The sequence below is a fragment of the Diabrotica undecimpunctata genome, chromosome 3 (genome assembly GCF_040954645.1).
Source record: "Diabrotica undecimpunctata isolate CICGRU chromosome 3, icDiaUnde3, whole genome shotgun sequence".
NCBI classification, from domain to species: Eukaryota; Metazoa; Arthropoda; class Insecta; order Coleoptera; family Chrysomelidae; genus Diabrotica; species Diabrotica undecimpunctata.
In genome coordinates, this window is record NC_092805.1 from 94903093 (window position 1) to 94923917 (window position 20825).

Genomic DNA, 20825 nt, shown 5'->3' on the forward strand with positions numbered 1-20825 from the left:
TGAGAAAGTATGACCTTGATTTAGCCAAGTTTCATCTAAATAGTATACTTTTCGTCCTTCACGATGATACTCTCGGATTTTTTGTAAGTAATTTCTCCGCCACAAAACAATTTCATCTTTTTCTAAAAGAACACTATTTCTGCTTCTTTTTATATATTTAATGTTCATTTGTTCTAATGTTTGCAATAAAACACGTCGTGATATTTTGGGTATTGAATTATCGGAATTTATTTCAACTTCAACTTTCTTTAAGGTTGGGATTTCGTTCCGAAAAAAGAAAGCATGGAATTTCCTCCGAATAGCATATTTGGTATGATCTTCAAGCTGAATGCGTTTTCTACCTCTGGTTTCAATGGTTTCAACAGGTCCATCATTCAATTTGCCTTCACTTTGTTTAAAATTGTTTACAATTCTGTATACACTTCTCGTCGAAACTTTAGTCAAATCACTACACAGGGTAACTACATCGTTGACCGACATACTTTTATTCCTTTCACGGAGTCCACAATACACATTGAATATAATAGTTTTTTCTCCCATCGAAAAATTTGGACGTCGTTTACTTTTAGTGCTTTCACTTTCCATATTACTCACAACAGTAAAATAAGTGTTCACTGCTTAGATAATCTAATCGATATGTGAGTCATGTCCTGCGGTGGGGCCACGATGGGTAGAATACTATTTTGCTGACGTCACGTTGCGTAGCAACGACGAATAGAATCGACGGTTGCTGGGCAACGTGACGTCATCAAAATAGTATTCTACTCATCGTCATCACACGACTGTTTACTTCGATAGCAAAACAACTGAATACCTAAGTAGCCGACTTTCACCGACTATCGTAGTTTTAGGGAGGTGTAACTATTACCTTCTAAACTAAAATTATTATTTATTGTAATTAATTCAAATTTATAAAACAATAATAAAAAGTAATGGGTTGTACAGCGATGTAGTATATATTTTCTAAGTAAAAATATTAAGAGAATAAAAGTTTTGATTCTAAAAGTATATCGAGTGGGAGATAAAAAAAATTGAACCTATTAAACGAGCACTGAAAGATGTATGTGGCATCCTTCATCATTTTTAGTGGCGAATTTTGATTTCTCGTCCCAAAAAACTCCAGCTTACCAAATTTCGTGTTATTATCCCATGCCTATCACGAAATATTTAAAAATAAAAGTTTAACTTTGACCCCCTGTATTTTGGTTATTATCAACTTTCGTACTAAAGTAAGTTAGTTTAAATCGGCCTATTTTAATTTCAGGAATCTAAGATTAAGCTATGGCCATTCGTTACCAAACACCATGTATATTATATTAATATATATAATAACCCAAATGTCAACAATAATCACATTAAAATTAACATAATTATAAGTAGGTACATATTTATTTGATACAAGTAGCTTTGTCGTAACTTCTTATAATATTTTTCGTACGCCATTGGAAGACCTACAATAGCAATGAACCATCACTATTACTTCCAAGAATTTACTGCCTAGATTTCTGGATTCTGACTATAGTACGCAGAGAGAGAAAGTATTCGGTCATAAAAGGATGGAATTTACTCGAACATTACAAACATTGTAAAAAACACTCGAAAACGCTTGAATTGTACAATGTTGTCAATATGTGGATGATCACAGTAATATTGGGTATTTTTAGTATGATATCTAAAAAAAATGAGTTTCAAATAATTGACAAAAATTTAATGACTAAATGGGTAAGGAAATGATTTTTGGCGAGGTATGATATACAGTGTGTCCCAAAAATTTTTATACAAATGAAGAAAAAGCTTATCTTACATTTTACAAAAAAAAACTATTGTTGGTAAAAAGTTCAACATAGAAGGAAAACAAAAATGATTTGATTAAAATATAATATTCACCACATTATAGATAATTATGATGTCATTACAATACGACTAAGAGTTTAGTGTTTACTGCTAAGTGTTTAACGTTTCAAAATAAATATTTAAATAAGGCAATAATTATATGATTTTTACTATCATGTGACTGTTTTAAATTCTTTTTAATATAACAGTCACACATTCAAAGGCACACAGACAAATAGCTGATACTAAATATATCGTATAACAACAATAAGTTAAGCGCTGAGATTGCATTTTTTAAATAACATTTTTGCCGATTGACCATTTAAATAAAAAATGTAATTCCCGCTATCAACAAAAATGTAATATATGATGACAAGTATGAATTTTATGGTAATACAATCTTCACAGACATCGCAGGCCGTAGTACATATTTCTTTATCAATTAGAGTATTTAGATTACATGAATCATTTTTCAATTATATGTGTGGATGGAACCTTATTTTTCTGATAACAATATGTTCCTGCAAAGGCATAACTTTGATTATTTGGTGAATCTACATTATACGTCACAAAAAAAATAAATAAAAGTCATTAAAACTTGTTTGACACAAGAGAGCAGTAAAATGTTATAAAATAAATTAGATTTTTTTTTACTCATGGTGAGTCAGAGATCCTCGGTATCTGATTCTTCATCATCTGTATCTTAAAGTGATGACAAATGTATCCATATTATTTTCCATTATTGCTGGTTGAACCAAAGTTGACTTTGCCACTTAGTAGGAGGGAAAGTGGCAAATAATTGTTCGCATAACTCTTACATTATTGAGCAGACCCAGACCACCTCAATTGGATTAACATCTGGGTGATATGGAGGTAATTTTAAAATGTTATGTCCATATTTTATTGCGATCTCGTCTATTGCATAAGGAACATAATATACTGGTTTATGCATTTTTACTAAATCGTACAGTTCCGCCTTTAGCATACTATTGTTTATTGGAATATTTCTGGCCCCTAACCATTTCTTTATCAATTCTTTCGTTCACGTTGATGTTGGTGCCTTATCAGTTTGTTTATTATAGTAATGTGCATTATCTATTACTACAACACTTTGTGGAGGAAGATTGTGTCCCAAAATTGACATTCTCAGTATAATGCAGCTTGTTCCTATGATTTTTAGAGGTCAAATATCTCTAAACAGGTAAAAAATAGTCGCAAATTAGGGCTGCCAGCTGTTCGCGTAAAAACGCGGTGTATCAAAGATAAAGTAAAGTAGAGTTAGCTCGTAACGACACTGATTTGGCAAGTGATAATATGTATATTATTAACACTATCGACACATGCTTTAAAACTCACACAACTTACACTAGTTATGTCAAACCAGTGGCGTTGCGCACTAGCTTTCTTTTATTTTATATTTGATACCTCGCATTTTTAACAGCTGGCAACGCTAATTTGCGACCACTTTTTTTCAGGCAACCTTATATCAACATCAAAAATATAGTTAGTTTGATATAAACAACAGCATATACGTCATGAGCAACGTATTTTATTTAAAAAATTAATGAACGAAATTTTGGTTAAAAAATGAATTACCATTAATTGAATTGCACCTATTTGGGGCCACTTTTTGACTGGTAAATTAATGTATACTCCTATTCTTAAACATATGTAAAAATGTGAGTTTGATTAACTACCTTATGAATGTAGTGATCTTGCAGTGGGATCTCGTACTATCACTAATATCAAGATATCTTTTGGAGACATATTTTTTAGAAATAAATATATGACCACCAAGAGTGAAGTCAGAATCTATAAGACATGCGTAAGACTGATCATGATTGTCAGTAAGAACAAGATTGAAGACGAAACAATCTACGTTAAAGGAAAAGCTTTAAAGAAAGTACCCAGATACAATTACTTGGGATGTGAGCTAAACGAACAATGGGACCGCAGCGTTGAAATAAAACGACACATTAAGATAGCCAGAGGCCTTTTCAATAAGATAATAAGATGAAAGCAGTATTATGCAATGGAAAACGGGAAATATAAATTAGAACTAGAGTCTTAAGATGCTACGTATTATCTACCCTTTTATATGGAGTTGAAGCCTGGACAGTTACGGATGCAACTAAAAGAAGACTTGCCAGCTTTGAGACATGGTGTTATCGAAGAATGTGGAAAATATCATGGACACAACACGTAACAAACACGGAAATATTAAGATGAAAAAAGAAAAAGAAATACTCAACACTATAAAGAGAGAAAATTAAGCTACTTTGGTCACATACTAAGAAAAGAAAAATGTGAGTTTATTCGAGTGGTTATACAAGGTGTTGTGAGTTAATTCTAATTTAATGTTCTTATTTTAATTTATTAAAAAGCACGATAATTTATAACAATTTATTTAACTAATAATACATAATTTATATAGACGAACGTAACATTTAAATCGCGGGCGCGAATCTTCTTCATTAACTGTTCCTCCATATAAAATGTTTCGTTTATATACAAAAACTGCCGTTATCTCGAAAAGTCGACAATCCTCTCGACTAGACTGGACGGCGAAAACGGTAAGGGCAAACTGGATTTCCCATCGACTCGCCTCGAACTTTGTTTGTATAACATCGTGTGTCAGGTATTCATGACCTAGAAAATACTCGAATAAATAAGGATATTAGTAATAAACATGTTTACAGGTTTTTAATATGACTCATATTTTTACGTAACATTGCCCCCCTCTCAAAAGATGGTTCCTCCTGGTATCGGCAACTGGACCCTCTTTTACAACTTCCAGTTGTATAAAAATGACAAGGGACGGTTTTCTCTCCGCACCAGTAACTATGCGGATTGCAACAGACTAACACCTTCACTTCTGTATCTTTAAAGATCTCCTCCACCATATTTCGGATAACCCTCCAATCTAATTGGCGGCACTCCAACTTTGGCATGGCTAACTTTTGCACGTCGGACTCTAGTACGTGCTCTCTCAATTGAAGTAAGGCTTCCCATACATCTCGGTAGGTAGGTTGGTCACGGGCAGTGTCTTTTGTTACCAGGTAGAAAAGGTAACGTGATGCATCTTGGAGTTTCAAGGTTTTACCTGGAGCTGGCACCTGGCATTGAAGTTCTGCAACTCGACCAAACTTCCTTCGAAAGACGGATGCCTGGTGCGTCTTTGATACTGGCCGGGATGGTAAGGGCCAGCGAGTAGTCATCGGGGAGCGCGAGTAGTCATCGGGGAGCGCGAGTAGATCTTGCTTTTCTTCAGTGGTAACACCATGTCTCGCTTTACCGGTACCTCCATAGGCACCCATGAATTCCTCAAACGTGAGGTCAGACACATCTTGGACTTGGTTTACTTCCACTTCTTCATCTACGTCGTGGTCACCTTCGAAAGACGCCAACCGGTTATGGTGTACTATCATCGGCTTTCCCCTCGGAATCTTGCTTATTCGGTAGATGACATCGTTGATCTTCTCCATGATGAGGTATGGACCTTCCCAAAACTGCTGCAATTTGGGAGAAAAACCTTTTCGCTTCTTGGGATTATACAGCCATACTTTGTCGTTCTTCTTAAAGCAACCCTTTTCGGCTTGTGTATCGTACCGTTTCTTCATTCGGTCGCTAGCGATCTGAAGGTGGGAAGGACCAACTCATGTACATCGTCCATTCTTCTTCGTAATTCGATCACATAATCTTCACCTGCTACATCTTCTCCAGGTCGACACCTAAACTCTAGATCACAAGGTAGTCGCATTTCGCGTCCGAATAGGACTTTGGCTGGTGTCTGGCCTGTTGATTCGTTAACTGTAGGCCATTGTGAAGAACGGAAGGTATTGGTCCCAGTCTCGCTGATGATCGGACACCATCTTTGTCAAATACTTGCCAACTGTCCTATTCATTCGTTCTACCATACCATCCGATTGCGGATGATACGCGGTAGTTCTTGTTTTTTTCTATCACATATTCCTTGGAATAGATCGCTTTCGAAGTTCCTGCCTTGGTCACTATGTATCTCCAAAGGCACTCCAAATCGGCTGATATATTCTTGGATCAACTTATCTGCAACGGTGGCGGCCTTCTGGTCGGGAAGTGCGTAAATCTCGACCCACTTAGTAAAGTAATCCATTACTACCAACATGTACATGCCTCCATTTTCACTTTCTGGAAATGGCCCAGCGATATCCAAAGCTATTCTTTCAAACGGGCTTCCAACATTATATTGTCTCATAGGAGCTCTCCTTTTTCGGTAAGGCCCGTTACTCGTAGCACAAATAGTACATTTCTTACACCAGTCTTTTACATCGTCGGAACTGTTCATCCAATAAAACCGTTCCCGAATTCGCTGAAGGGTTTTCTTTACACCAAAATGCACTCCTGATGGACTGTCGTGTAACTGACGAAATACTTCGGTTATTCTGCTCTTTGGGATCACCAACTGTCTTCTCTTCTCTGAACCGTCATCATTTTCCAGGACTCGTTTGAGCAAGCCATCTTAACCAATTACGGCCCAATACGTCTTAACTACTGAGCATAGGTTTGATATTTCTTGCCAAGGTGGTCGACGGTTTTCCTCTTTCCATTTTCGAATTTTCTGTATAACTGGATCTCTTTCTTGTTCTTCTCTGATCTTAGTAGGCGTCCAGTCGTCGTTGACAATCGTCGTTCTTAGCACTGCTGCTTCCTTGGATTCCGTTTTGTTGCAGTGGGAACATTCTGCTGGACATGGCCTTCTAGAAAGAGAATCAGCGTTTCTGTGGCTAACTCAGGCCCGGTGCTCAATCTTAAAATCGTATTCTTGGAGTCGTTCGATCCACCTGGCTATCTGACCCTCTGGATTCTTAAACTGCATCAACCATTTAAGGGCGGCATGGTCGGTTCGGATTAAAAACTTCCTTCCATAAAGGTATTGATAGAAGTGCTCTACTGATTTCACTACTACCAGAAGTTCTCTTCTCGTGACGCAATAATTCCGCTCAGGTTTTGAAAGAACTTTACTAAAATATCCGAGGACTCGTTCCTGTCCTCCTTGAATCTGAGACAGCACTCCTCCACTTCCCACATTACTTGCATCTGTATCTAAGACGAACTCTCCTTCTGGCAGTGGATACCCTAAAATTGGTGCAGTGATTAAATGTTTTTTTAAGGTCTCAAAAGCATTTTGGCAGTCTGTATCCCAGCGATAGTCTCTTGCTTCCTCTGTAAGTCGCGTTAATGGCTTAGCGATATCTGCAAACTTCTTAATAAACCTTCGGTAGTAAGTACATAGTCCAAGAAAACTTCTCACTTGGTGTTTGTCAGTTGGTTTTGGCCATTCCTTAATGGAATCGATTTTTCCCTTATCCACGGCCACTCCTTCTTTACTGACTATATGACCCAGATAATTGACTTTACCTTCAAATAGCTGGCACTTCTTGGGGTTTAGCATCAATTGGGCAGCTTTAAGTCGATTAAAAACGTTTTCTAAATTCCTCAAATGATCTTCGAATGTCTCCCCCAAGACGATTATGTCATCTAAATAAACTAGGCATGTTTTCCAAGATAACCCTCTCAACACATTTTCCATAAGCCTCTCAAATGTCGCAGGAGCATTAAAGAGTCCAAATGGCATAACGTTGAATTGCCACAATCCAGATCCTGTGGTGAAGGCTGTCTTTTCTTTATCTACTGGGTCCATTTCTGCCTGCCAATATCCAGACTTCAAATCCAAAGTAGAAAACAATTTACTTCCAGCCAATGTGTCATCGATCCGAGGCAGAGGATAACTATTTTTCTTGGTAACGTTGTTCAGCAAACGATAATCCACACAGAACCTCGTCGTTCCGTCTTTCTTCTTAACCAGGACCACCGGAGAGACCCATGGGCTCGTAGAAGGTTCTATCACCCCGTCTTTCTGCATTTCCTGAACAATCGTTTCAGCTTCCTCTCTTTTCGCCTGTGGTAATCGTCGAGCTGTTTGACGAATTGGCTTAGCATTACCAGTATCAATTTTATGCTTAACAACGGTAGTTCTTCCCGTCTTTCCTCCTTTCGGTACGAAAATATCACGATACTGCCGAAGAAATTCCCTTAATTTCCTTTTGTCAATCTGATTCAGAGACTGTCCTGCAACTGCGACCATTTGGTCGAATTTGTCGTTGGAATTATCAGATGTTGTCGCCTGACGGATTATGGATGTCACAGGTACACAAGTTCCTACTTTTGTCTCTTTCTTTATGGTCACTGGGTAGTCGTTGACATTGATAAGTCTCACAGGAATTTCCTTAGCCGAAGTCACCAATTCCTTTCCAATTATGATTCCACGGCCAACCTCATCGTCGTGGTTCCAAGGCTCCATCATAACAGGTCTCCCTTCGTCCACAATTCCCTGTAGCCGCGCTACTATAATCGTTTCGCTTCTCGCAGGCCCGACCGTATCTTCCTTAATGGCTGCTTGCACAGTGTTGTCATTATGTGGATGAAGAAATACCTCCTCGTTGCCAACTTTGATTACCTTATTCTTAAAATCCAATTGGAATCCATGCATATTCATTACGTCCATTCCTAATATAACATCCTCTTCGATGTCAGCAACTATAACAGTATGGACAAACTTTTCTGCTCCAATTCCCAATTGTACCTGGATTTCTCCGTGAATGTTGGCATTTTCACCTGTAGCGGTCCGAAGTCGCAACCTCGTTGGTAACAGTTTCTTACGGCTGTTTATAACTGTCGGGCGTATAATGGTTCTGGTCGCTCCGGTATCCACCAACAACGTATGCTTTTTACCATTTATTTCTCCATCTACATATACACTATCTTCACGACATTTCAAAGAAGCTATTAGTATAAGAGGGTCTTTGGAAAAGTTCCGGGTCGAAGCTGCTCCCCTAAAGCCGACTCGTTTTGGTTTTCCTGATGGTGGGTTTCTTGATTTTATAGTCTTCGTTTTCATCATATTAACGAGCTGGTCAAGTTTGTCTTCATCTCCTTCCTCTTTTACAGTCCTAACTTTACTGTATCCGCCAGAGGCCTGCGTAGCTGACTCGTATTTGAGGGCGGCGGATAAGACATCAACCAGCGTCTTGTGACGAGCTAATCGCAGTGTTCTCTGCATTTCATGATCACGAAGACCATCAATAAACGTTTGAACGGCCAACTTTTCCATCATGTCTTCGGGAGCTGTTGGATAAGCATATCGTACTAATCTGGCAATATCTACCTCATATTCTTGAAGAGCCTCATCTTTCTTCTGTCTACGATTTTTAAGCTGCGACTGATATACATGCTCCAAATGTTCGTGGCCATATCGCATATTTAGCCTCTTCTTGAAATCATCGGTCTCCTCTACGACTATGGTCTGAAGCACATCTAAGGCATCTCCTCGAAGAGCGATAGTCAGGTTTACAGCCTTTTCTTTTTCAGACCATCCACTCGCTCTTGCAGCTGATTCGAACTGTTTCATGTAGTTGTTCCATGACGATTTTCCGTCGAAAGTTGGGACTTTCACATGGACAGAACCTCCACTTCCTTCAAATTTCGGCCGTATTTCCAGCTTACATTTCGTATCGTCTTCTTTTGTCTCTACTGTAATCTGGTTGTTTCCTCTCTCTGCTGTCCCTGTTTCTTCCATCTTCCTTTCCATCTCTTTCATCTTTTCTTCGAAGGCCGACATATCGGCAGCAACTTGGCTTTTTAACGAAGATATTCTATCGTCGAGGGCAGACATCTCAGAAGTTACTTTAGAGATGTTAGCAGAAACTTTACTTTCCAGAGAAGAAATCTCGTTAGAAACTTTGTTTTCTAATGAGGCGATGTCGCCGGAACCTTTCGAAATATCGCCAGATACTTTGTTCTCCAATGATGCGATGTCGCCGGAAACTTTGGCTACATCACCAGAAATTTTCGAAATCGACGAGAGGACAGCATCTTCAAATATATAAGTCTCTGGATCTAGTCCTTCTTCTATCAAAGCGTTCTTTAGTCGTTGGACTAACTCAGCCTTTTTTCCGGTAGAAGCTAATTCTCTGTCTTCAAGATGTCTTCTTAAATTGTCACTGTCAGCTCATAAATCGTCGTCATTTTCACAATTTACAAATATTCACTTGTAATTTATTTTCGCAATACAATTTATCTTATGTATTCCACTATTCTGACACCATTTGTTGTGAGTTAATTCTAATTTAATGTTCTTATTTTAATTTATTAAAAAGCACGATAATTTATAACAATTTATTTAACTAATAATACATAATTTATATAGACGAACGTAACATTTAAATCGCGGGCGCGAATCTTCTTCATTAACTGTTCCTCCATATAAAATGTTTCGTTTATATACAAAAACTGCCGTTATCTCGAAAAGTCGACAATCCTCTGGACTAGACTGGACGGCGAAAACGGTAAGGGCAAACTGGATTTCCCATCGACTCGCCTCGAACTTTGTTTTTATAACATCGTGTGTCAGGTATTCATGACCTAGAAAATACTCGAATAAATAAGGATATTAGTAATAAACATGTTTACAGGTTTTTAATATGACTCATATTTTTACGTAACAAAGGGAAAGTGGAAGGAAAAAAGAAGATCGGGGAGATATCGCACGTCTTGGTTGAAAATTTTAAAGCAGTGGAGTGGAAAAACAACAATAGAGGTCTTCAGAAGTGCTGCAGACAGAGTAAAATGGGGCGTGATGATGCCAATGTCCTTAAAGGATGAGGCACACGAAGAACAAGATGGTAACGAACGTTTTTTAAAGTCACCTACATTTAATTGTATTTTAAATTTCTTTCAACAAACTGAAAAAAGTACTCTGCAGCAGGGACATTTCAATTTCTTTAAAGATAAGACTTCTGAGATGCTACGTGTTCTCCGTATTATTTTATGGAGTGGAGGCTTGGACTTCAAAGAAAGATGTTTCGGACAGATTGGAAACCTTCGAGTTATGTTCCTACAGAAGGATATTAAGAATAAGTTGGGTGGATAGAGTCACGAATGTCGAGGTGTTGAGAAGAATGGGAAAAGATAAAGAAGTTTTAAATCCAATTAAAGTCAGAAAACTGCAATATACATGTCATGAGGGGCGAGCGTTATAACTTGCTGCAATTAATAATGCAAGGAAGAATACAGGGTAGAAGGAGTCGCGGAAGAAGACGCATCTCCTGGTTGAATAATTTGAGAGCTTGGTTTAACTGCACTTCTGCTGACCTCTTTAGAGCAGCGGTGTCGAAAGTGCGAATTGCCATGATGGTTGCCAACCTTCTTAGAGGAGATGCACGTGAAGGAGAAGACATTTAATTGTTACAATACAATTGAGTCACTAAAATTGAGTTAATAAATTTTTTACATAAACGTGTATAATTATTTTTATAACAAACGAATTATTTAAAATTTGGTGGTCACAATTCCGAGGAGAGTGGGGTGCCACCATACTTGTAGCCTGAAGGTGTGCCTTGTCTTGTCGTTTGTTGGAGATATTGCTTAACCTAGGGATCTTGAAATGAGGATGCTGGCAACTCCTTATTTTGTAATAGGTGATGATACAAGAGAGTGATAGTCGATGTAGGTATTTCACCAGCATTAGACTTTCACAAGATTTGTCATTTCAGTGATTGAACCCTATTATGTCATTTTTCTTTGCATAGTGCTTATATCTTTTATAAGAACCTTAACTATTTTCATTAAAATAGTATTATCTAATTCCATTATTTAATATTATTTATTTTTAGGTCACAGTATATGCAGCCAATGCGTTGAGTTAGTTCGTATTTGCCCTAATTGTCGCAGTTCCTTGACAAAGAAAACACGAAATTTCACACTAGAGAATGTAACTACCAGAGTACAGTACCCTTGTAAAAATCAGGAAATTGGTTGTGGATATTTAACGACTTCTGACAAGATCCGCATGCACGAAAAAAACTGTGATCTGGAAGACAGTCCATGTGTTTTCAACTGTGGCTTGAAGTTTAGAAAGCCAGCTCTTTTTAATCATGTTAATGAAGAACATTCTGACCGTGTCTTGGCATTCAATGAAATTCATACATTGAATATAAAAAGTGGTACAAAAGAATTTATATATATTTTGTTTGCTTCTGGTCAAATGTTTAAATTGACCCTAAAAGGTGTGTATATATTTATTTTTACTGTTAATAACATACCTATTCTGCTAATACTTTTTATCTTAACATGTTTTACTACCATTCTATATTATTGCGTATGTTATTGATATATTGCCAAAGAAATTAGTAAATAAAAAAATAGGTTAAATGCAAGAAAAAAATTTTAATGAATAGTTCGTATTGTTTCAACTGTAGTGGCGGAAATTTCTAGGAAGATTAAAGCCTCACCAAACAAAGCAGTGGCGTACCAAAAAATACTTATGATTTAAATCAAATTGTTAAAGATAGGTACACACAATTTATTAAACAATGATATTAGATTATATTTTTGGCAATATTGTACTACATTTTAATACATATTATTATTTTCTGTATGTGAAACGAAATGATTGTAATAAAGTAAAAAAATAATACATACATACAGGACAGTTTGGAAAACTTATATTCACATAGGTTACATAGGTACATCGTAATGTTAAATTATATTATTTACTTTCACAATCAGATGCACTTTCGTCGTCACTAGAATCATTTAAATAAATCCTTAATTCTTCAGTAATTACATCTATGCGACGTTCACTTTCCAAATACTTATCTTCAACCTTGACAACATGTTCACACACTTTCTTCCGGTTGTCTACAGTTACTCTAACAAATTCCTGTTCCACCGACACTTTTACGTCTTCTAACTTAAAATAAACGTTTTGTTTTGCAACTTCATTTTTTATTTGCGTCCAAACCATTTCTATAGGGTTCAAGTCTGGATGATATGGCGGAGGTTTTAAAGAAACATGTCCACATTCTTGCAGCGCTTTGTCAAATTTATATTGAATATGATCTTGTTTGTGTAGTTTGATGATTTCATACAATTGTGGTTTTAACATTGAAGTTACAAATGGTAACTTTTTTCTGTCAACCAAGATATCATATCCATTTTTTTAGAATTACTGGTGGGTGCTTTATTAATTTGTACATTATGATATGACGCATTATCAGTAACAACAACAGATCCAACAGGCAAATTGGGGATTAACTGTTCTTTCATCCATTTTTATCATTTTCTGAATTCATAGCATCATGATAATCTCCTGTCTTAGCTCCCGACTTAAAAATCGAAAGGGCATTTTGTATGCAACCCATCTTTCCACCAACATATACAATAACCAACCTACTTCCTTTTGAAATGCTTTTGAACAATCATTTGCCACTGTCATCTTTCATCATCAACATATACAATTGACTTATCTTCGCTTCTGTAATATTTAATGTTGTCCAAATATTTAATCCGTAGAGCATGGATATCATTCCGTTCAACTAATAAACATCGATTATCTTTCGTTTTCTTCCATTTAAATCCCAAATCTTTCACAATTATGTAGAGAGAACTCACACTTCCAGTCCACTCGTACACCTCTTCAAGCCTTTTCTGCAAAAGCTTCAATGATACACGACAACGTTTAGTCTCATGAAAACGATGAATGGTGTTTCTAATAAACTGTTTGTCATAATCCCTCAAGTCTGTCACGGTTGCTTTCCTTTTAGCAAGTGTTGTAGCTGGAAATTTTAGTGTATTATTTGCCTCTGCGTTTTTTTAACATACTCGCTTGTTGAATGATCCTTTCTACTGCACGTAAAGATACTCCAGTAGCTTCACTCACAGGTTGTGTAATACTGGTTCGATTATCTTTAGGAAATAGTATTTGCATATATTTAAATACATTGTAAACTATTCCTTTGGATTCTGGTGTCAATCTGATCTGTTTACTCGTATTACACTTAACCATCTCCATTCTACAAAATAGTTCTAATACGCGTGGTAGCATCTTTCTTGTTGAGACTCGACAACATAATGAGACTAAATTACGAACTCGTTTGAAATCCAGTGACTAGAAATTCTCGGAAATAATTCTTATCAGTTCTTTGTATGTCATTAACGAGTCGTTAAGAAGTCATTAATAATGACTTTATAATTACGGTTTTAAGCTGATATTTTATAACTGATACTAAATTTAGAAATTACCTTTTACCAAACTTTATAGAGTATCAATTATTAAAGATGGTATTATAACAAACAAAAATTTTGGTATCTATAAAACAATCTGTGTACAATCAAACTCAATTTGTTATTTAAGTGAGTAATAATTTTGTAATTAGTGCGATTTCAAATAATTTAATTTGTTTATTATTGCAACGCCACTGCATGCTCTGATCATAGATATTCTATTTTCTGCGCGATTAACTATTTCGTAGAAGGGCTCGTCACTCGATTTGAAATAAGCTGTAGTCATCGCTTGGATTTCTAGGATATTTTCTGTATAAAAATTTTCGTCTTGAACGTTATTGACCCACTGAAAAAATTTAATTGAACTGAACTGTGAATTGAAAAAAGCTATTACTTTTGATTTGCCGCAGTTTTGGAATATGACAGGTCTACAGACAGTTGTTGAATAGACCAAGCAGCCATTGTCCCTTCTTAGACCCGAATTACTTTATTTGTTTTGTCAGGATTTCATCCACCCCAGGCGATTTTTCATGGCATCTATTGCTTTTGTGGACTATCTTGAAGTCCATCTACGTACAAATTCCAGCGTGTCCAGCGTGCTTGCATTTAAACGAAATAAATATTAACTATACTATTATTTCAGAATTCTAGACAGTAGCTTCTCAGAAATGTGAATGTGATTAAGGCGATGACATGCTTGTCAGTTTGTGATGATAGATATTCTAGCAATTTATAATTTAATCATTGACATATTGACAATAAATTATCATAGAATAATGATCGTTTTGTATCTGTTAAGGTATCTAATAAAATGTATTTAATAACATCAATATTTATGCGTAATATTATATTTATATATAATATTTATATATAGAAAATATCTAAAGTACGATAATATTCTTTGTAAAAGTCATACATGACAACGTCGTGTTCTAGGACCAGTAGAAACGAATAGAAGATCAACATTGCCATTCGATAGAGAGATAAATTGTTCATTGAATCCTTAGTGTAGTATTCAGTAGCGTATCGTTCACACTGTTGCAGTGAATTTTAAAAATTAATCTTAATATAATATGATATGAGACTTATTTATCTTTTGAAGTGAATCAAAAAATCACAAAAATCACACCTAAAAAACTACTTTCAAATTCCATAGTTTTGTATAAAATATACGAGACAAAGAAACTTTCTATCCTTAATGACATTTTTTGATTGTTACAAAAATTAGTCATTGAAAAGGCAGATTTCCCCTGCTGTTATTTCAATGAAAGGTTTCTTTTCATTGGAATTACTTATATCTTAAATATACTAATTTACATAATATTAGGGAAGTCCAAAGTCATAATAATTCAGTTTTTGTTTCTGAACTTGCAAATTATATAAAGTTAACTTTTACTTTTAGTGAACATATAAACATACGTATAATATATATATATATATATATATATATATATATATATATATATATATATATATATATATATAAGAAGTTGTCACATTTTTTTCAAAGAGCAAAGTAGGTATATTGAGGTTAGAGAAAATGTATTTTAGTTTGGAAAAAATGGTTACAAAATAAACTTGCTTACATACGAAAGTAACACTGATAGTAGTTCGACCTCCACAGGAAGTCAAAATATTAATCATCGTATGAAGACGACTCGTCGAATGATGAAGAGCTATCGTGATCACTACTATTTACATTGATAATTAATGGTTCAACCTAAATATCCACTCTTGTGTCTAAGTCCCACATTCTATCTTCTTCTGTTATAGTGTGTCTTATATAATTTTTCCAAGACTCGGGTGTGACATTTTTTATGGCAGTAGCTAACAAGCTTTTCACCTCCTCCATTTTAAAACTCAAGTTTTCTCTTGCCACTTGGTTTGTTATTTGAGCCCATATAAGCTTGATAGGTTTCAACTCACAATGATAAGGAGGGAGGCGATGTACAATTATGTTGTTTTCACGAGCCATTTCATCGACTACATATTTCTTGAATTGGGGTATATGTATCTTCGCGAGGTTTAGTAATTGTACTTTCAACATGTTGTCATCGAATGGTATATCTTTTTGAGAGAGCCAGTTGATGATTTCACCTTTTCGCCAGACAGTCGTTGGTGTTGGCTCTAACCGTCGACTGTGGTAATACGCATTGTCCATAACAACGACAGAATTTGCTTCGAGGTTTGGTAGAATATTTGAAAACCAACCTTCGAATATTTGAGCATCCATTTCCTCTTGGTAATCGTTGGTTTTCTTGGATTCGAATAGTAACAAGCTGTTGTCCAAAAAACCCGAATCGCTACCTATAATGTGTTATTATCAGTCTCCGTCCTTTATCCACTGGTATTTTCAAACCTGTTGAAAACCCTTCAATGAAGACTTTTCGACGTCTTTTAATTTCCAAATCTTGCCACACCTTTCAGACAGTATGACCTTGATTTAGCCAAGTTTCATCTAAATAGTACACTTTTCATCCTTCACGACGATACTCTCGGATTTTTTGTAAGTAATGTCTCCGAGACATATTTCATCTGTTTCTAAAAAAATACTATTCCTGCTTCTTTTCATATATTTGATGTTCAGTTGCCCTAATGTTCGCAATAAAATACGTCGTGATATTTTGGGCATTGAATCATCGAAATTTATTTCGACTTCAACATTTTTTAAGGTTGGGACTGGTAAGGATCCGAAAAAAGAAAGTGTGGAATTTCCTCCGAATAGCATATTTCGTGTCATCTTCAAGCTGGTTGCGTTTTTTACCTCTGGTTTGTAATATTTTTAAGAGATACATTATTCGATTTAAATTCACTTTAAAAATTTTTTAGAATTCTGTATTCAGTTCTCGTTGACACTTCAGTCAAATCACGGAGTCCACAATACACGTTGTACAGTATAGCCCAAAATAAACAGTACTGAACTTGTAATTATTTTATTGTTTTATAAAATACATATTATTGACACTTTATAACATGTTCTACATGAGCTCCTCCTCTCTCAAGACAAACATTATACCGATATTCCAGATTTCTTGTAATGCTATGGAATAAAGGTTGTCTCAAATCCGCGAAAAAGGCTTTAACGGCATCCTTTAACTCATTGATGGTTTGTGGTGCCAGTTTAAAAACGGCAGTTTTAGCCATGCCCCAAATGTATGCGTCTGGAGATGTTAAGTCTGGAGAGTGTGCAGGATATGGGAAGGCAGTAAATCGTTAAATGAATTTGTTTGGAAAATGTCCCTGAAAAAAATGACGAGTTGCGACAGCAGTATGGCAAGTTGCCCCATCCTGCTGGAAAAATTGGTCTCAAAATTCCAAATTACGTGCACGACAAAATTGACGTAGATCAGGGAAAAAGCGTGATAAAATTTGTATGTACCTCTGTTGATTAAGTGTGACTTGCCTACCATTTCTTCGATAAAGTATGGACCAATAATTCCATGTCCCGAAACTGCACACCATACACTCACTTTTGCGCTATGTAAAGGAACTTCTTGAACTTCATCTCGTCTGGCAAAGCCCAGAAATCGATTTTTGTGACGATTTACATGGCCTAACAAATAAAAATGTGCTTCGTCTGAAAACCATACATTTTTAAAAAACTCATTTTTTCTCAGGATTTTCATACTGTAATGCAAGAATTCTGGCACAATATTCAACTGTACTGTGATAATCCCTGGGATATAATTGTTCATGTACCTAAATTACATACGAAAATGCACCCAGTTCCTCCAGGATTCTTTGCAAGGAAGTTCGTTTTAAGCCAAGATGCAACGCTGTTCTTGTCTGGCTGGCTTGTATGTCTAAATTTTTTAAAAACCTTCAAAATTACAGCATTACTTGGAGAACGTTTATTAAACCGTTGTGTGAATTGATCACACACGTATTGCAGACATGCACTATTAGGTCGGCCGATTCCGTATGAGCGAAAATAATGCTCCACATGAAACACTTTCTCCTCGGTAGGCCTTAATAATTAATTGTTTAAGGATTACTTGACAGGTCTATACTAGTTAAGTTGAATATGAAAGCGTGCACAAAGAGACATCTATGTTTCAGTTTCAGTACTGTTTATTTTGGGCAATACTGTATTTAATAGTTTTTTTCTCTCATTGAAAAATTTGGCCATCGTTTATTTTGACTGCTCTCGCCATTTATTTTGCTCACAACACTAAAATACGTGTTTACTGCCTTGATAATCTAATGAAATAATTAGACCGATTTCAGAATTTTATCTCTCACCGAAAGATGTATTAAAATTTTACGACTTGCTGTCTTAGCTGTCGAAAAAACTACTGTGTAAAAAATGTAAAATATTTACAATATGTTTGTGTGTGTCAAACGCAATTTTAGGGAGGTTTAACTCTTACCTACTAACCTAAAATTATTTATTGTAATTAATTAAATGTCACTATTACTTCTAAAATTTTACTGCCTAGAATTCTGGATTCTGATTATAGCATGTTTGAAATTATTTTGCTTCTTACCTTCAAATGACAGTAACCAATATTATTAATGTAATTAATATTATTAGTATTAGTAATTAAACATATCGTTTCAAGAACAAAATATGATTGAAATGTCAGATGTTGGTAGTTCAGATTTCTTTCCTAGATGGCGTAGGTACCCTACCGGACAAACACTGTGACTTGTCGTCCTAGCCTTTTATATAGATAGATAAGTAAATTTAAACTATAACCAAATTAAGAACACAGTACAGAAATTGAAATGATTAATATATGTACAATTATAAAAATGTAAATTACTAAAATGTAAGCATGATAATATCCTATAAAATTTATCTTGACAACGGTGAAAGTAAGTGTAAAACTTTTACATTGTAAATTACCTCAGAAACAAAAAAATTGGTTTAATAGAAAATATTTTTTTTAAATTGTGAATCTAGTCTGGTGTAACAACTTCTCCCATAAAATATGTGCTGATTAGTATTTGCGATATACGTTTGAACATTAATGTTGGTTGGTTTGACTTTTTAATTATTTTTTATCCACCAATGTTAATGTGATTGCAAATTTTATTATATCTTAATGATATTACTTACCTCTTTGTTACGAAGTTTTATTAAAGGTTTGATATGTTCAAATAACTGTATAACCTTTCAAAGAAATATAAATCATCATATTCTAAAATATTCGTTCTTTTCTGTAAACTTTTGAGTGGCGGACGGTATTTTCTTCATGAGAAGTCTCAAAGGAGACCTCTCATAAAGAAAATACCGTACGCCCAACCCGTCAACCTCCACCCAAGCCACGTCACCATCGTAGGTATAAATGACCCGCCCTCTATTGGGTGGGTGGTATCTTCAACAGAGTGATGAAAACCTTGGGATTGGTTTTTCTTTATGACAACGTCGAGAAACGGTAGGGATAAATCAGTTTCCACCTCCATTGTGAACTGGAAACTAGGCTGTATATCAGTCAGATTGGTTTGAAAAGACATCAAAGCATCCCTGCCATGATAGTGCTCGGGTCTCGAAGTCTTCCATAAAGATATTGGCAATTACTGGAGATAGGGGGAGCCCATTGGGGCACCATTTATTTGTCTGTAGAATTGATTTGGGAAGATGAAATAAGTGTGGGACATACAATGTTTAATGAGAGATAAGTGGTCTTGCTGAATACTGTATTTATTTTTCACAATGTTTAGTTTCGTCTATAGGAATATTTGTAAAGAGTGAAACGATATCGAAACTTACTAGAAAGTCTGACGGTGAGGTAGGGTATTGTTTAAGAAGTTCGATGAAATGAAAGGAATTTTTGACGAAGGATGAAGCATTTTCGGCGAGAGGATGTAGAGTTTTGGCCAATGGTTGTGTAGGGCAGTTGTATGCACTGACAATGGGACGTAGAATCTAAAATAGGATTTATGAACATTTAAGAATATCAGATCGGAGTAGTCAGCTATCAGAGAATTTACCTATTCGTGGTAATTGTTAAGGTTTATTATTAACATACTTTGAGTAGCTTTAGCATCAAAATACAATCAAATTAACAAAACACTATTTCAATAAAATTATTTTATAGGGAAAGAGTGCCATGACAATTTTAATTAGAAATTGGGTCGTAAATACTAGAAGGTTCAGAAACGGCGCATTACATCATCGGATGGCTGAGTTGATGCCAATGCTTTTAAAATGTCGTTCATTAACAGCTATAACTGTCATCCTTGCATGGTGAAAAACCTTTGCAGTACTCCAGTAAACTATGTCACATTTGATAATGTAATACATAAAGCTTCGCTTATGGTATCCTTATGGTGTATGTCCTTGATTTGATTTATTAAAAACATATTTTATATAACCAAATGCGAAATGTGTTACACGTTTCTTTTAACTTATTCTTTATATGAATTGTAATATTTTAGGGATAATACCTCAATGTCTCACAGTCGCAGACAATACGTCAGGAAAAAATAATTACAGGCCACAAATCTTTATTATCTAACAAAAAAAAAACACCGACCGTAACAACCCTCCTTGATAAAAATAAGTTAATATCAACTAATAAAGTTTCAAAACCTTGTGGACCTCGTAAATACGCATGCCCGAAAAAATAAATGCACGCTAAAAACATTTACCATTTTAATTGCCTAGGAAATTAGGCGACAGGGTAGGATTTGCACGTGCTAATGATCCAATAAACATTCCAATTAGTCATCGCATTATTATTTTATCTCACATTGAAAGATGTAATAAAAATTTACGACTTCCCGTCTTCACTGCCGATAAGAATTGCTGTGTAAAAATGTAAAATATTTACATTGCTCTAATTTGGCTTATAAATATACCTTTTAAGAAGTGGAAAAAAAACTAGAGGACAAATAAATAAATAACAAAGCAATGTATGATAGAAAAATAATAGGATCTTGGT

At 35.4% G+C, this 20825-nt stretch overlaps 1 protein-coding gene across 2 annotated transcripts in view; it reads left to right on the top strand.

The window, feature by feature from the left end:
* Positions 1-20825, top strand: part of LOC140437069 (uncharacterized) — a 42132-nt gene that overhangs the window by 15253 nt on the left and 6054 nt on the right. Inside the window, exon 4 of one of the 2 annotated variants that reach the window (XM_072526320.1) lies at positions 11544-11936. The exons of the other annotated variant lie outside the window; for it this stretch is intronic. Within the exon in view, the coding sequence (XP_072382421.1) occupies positions 11544-11936 (393 nt within the window). The remainder of the gene's footprint in view (positions 1-11543; positions 11937-20825) is intronic. 2 annotated transcript variants of the gene reach the window in all.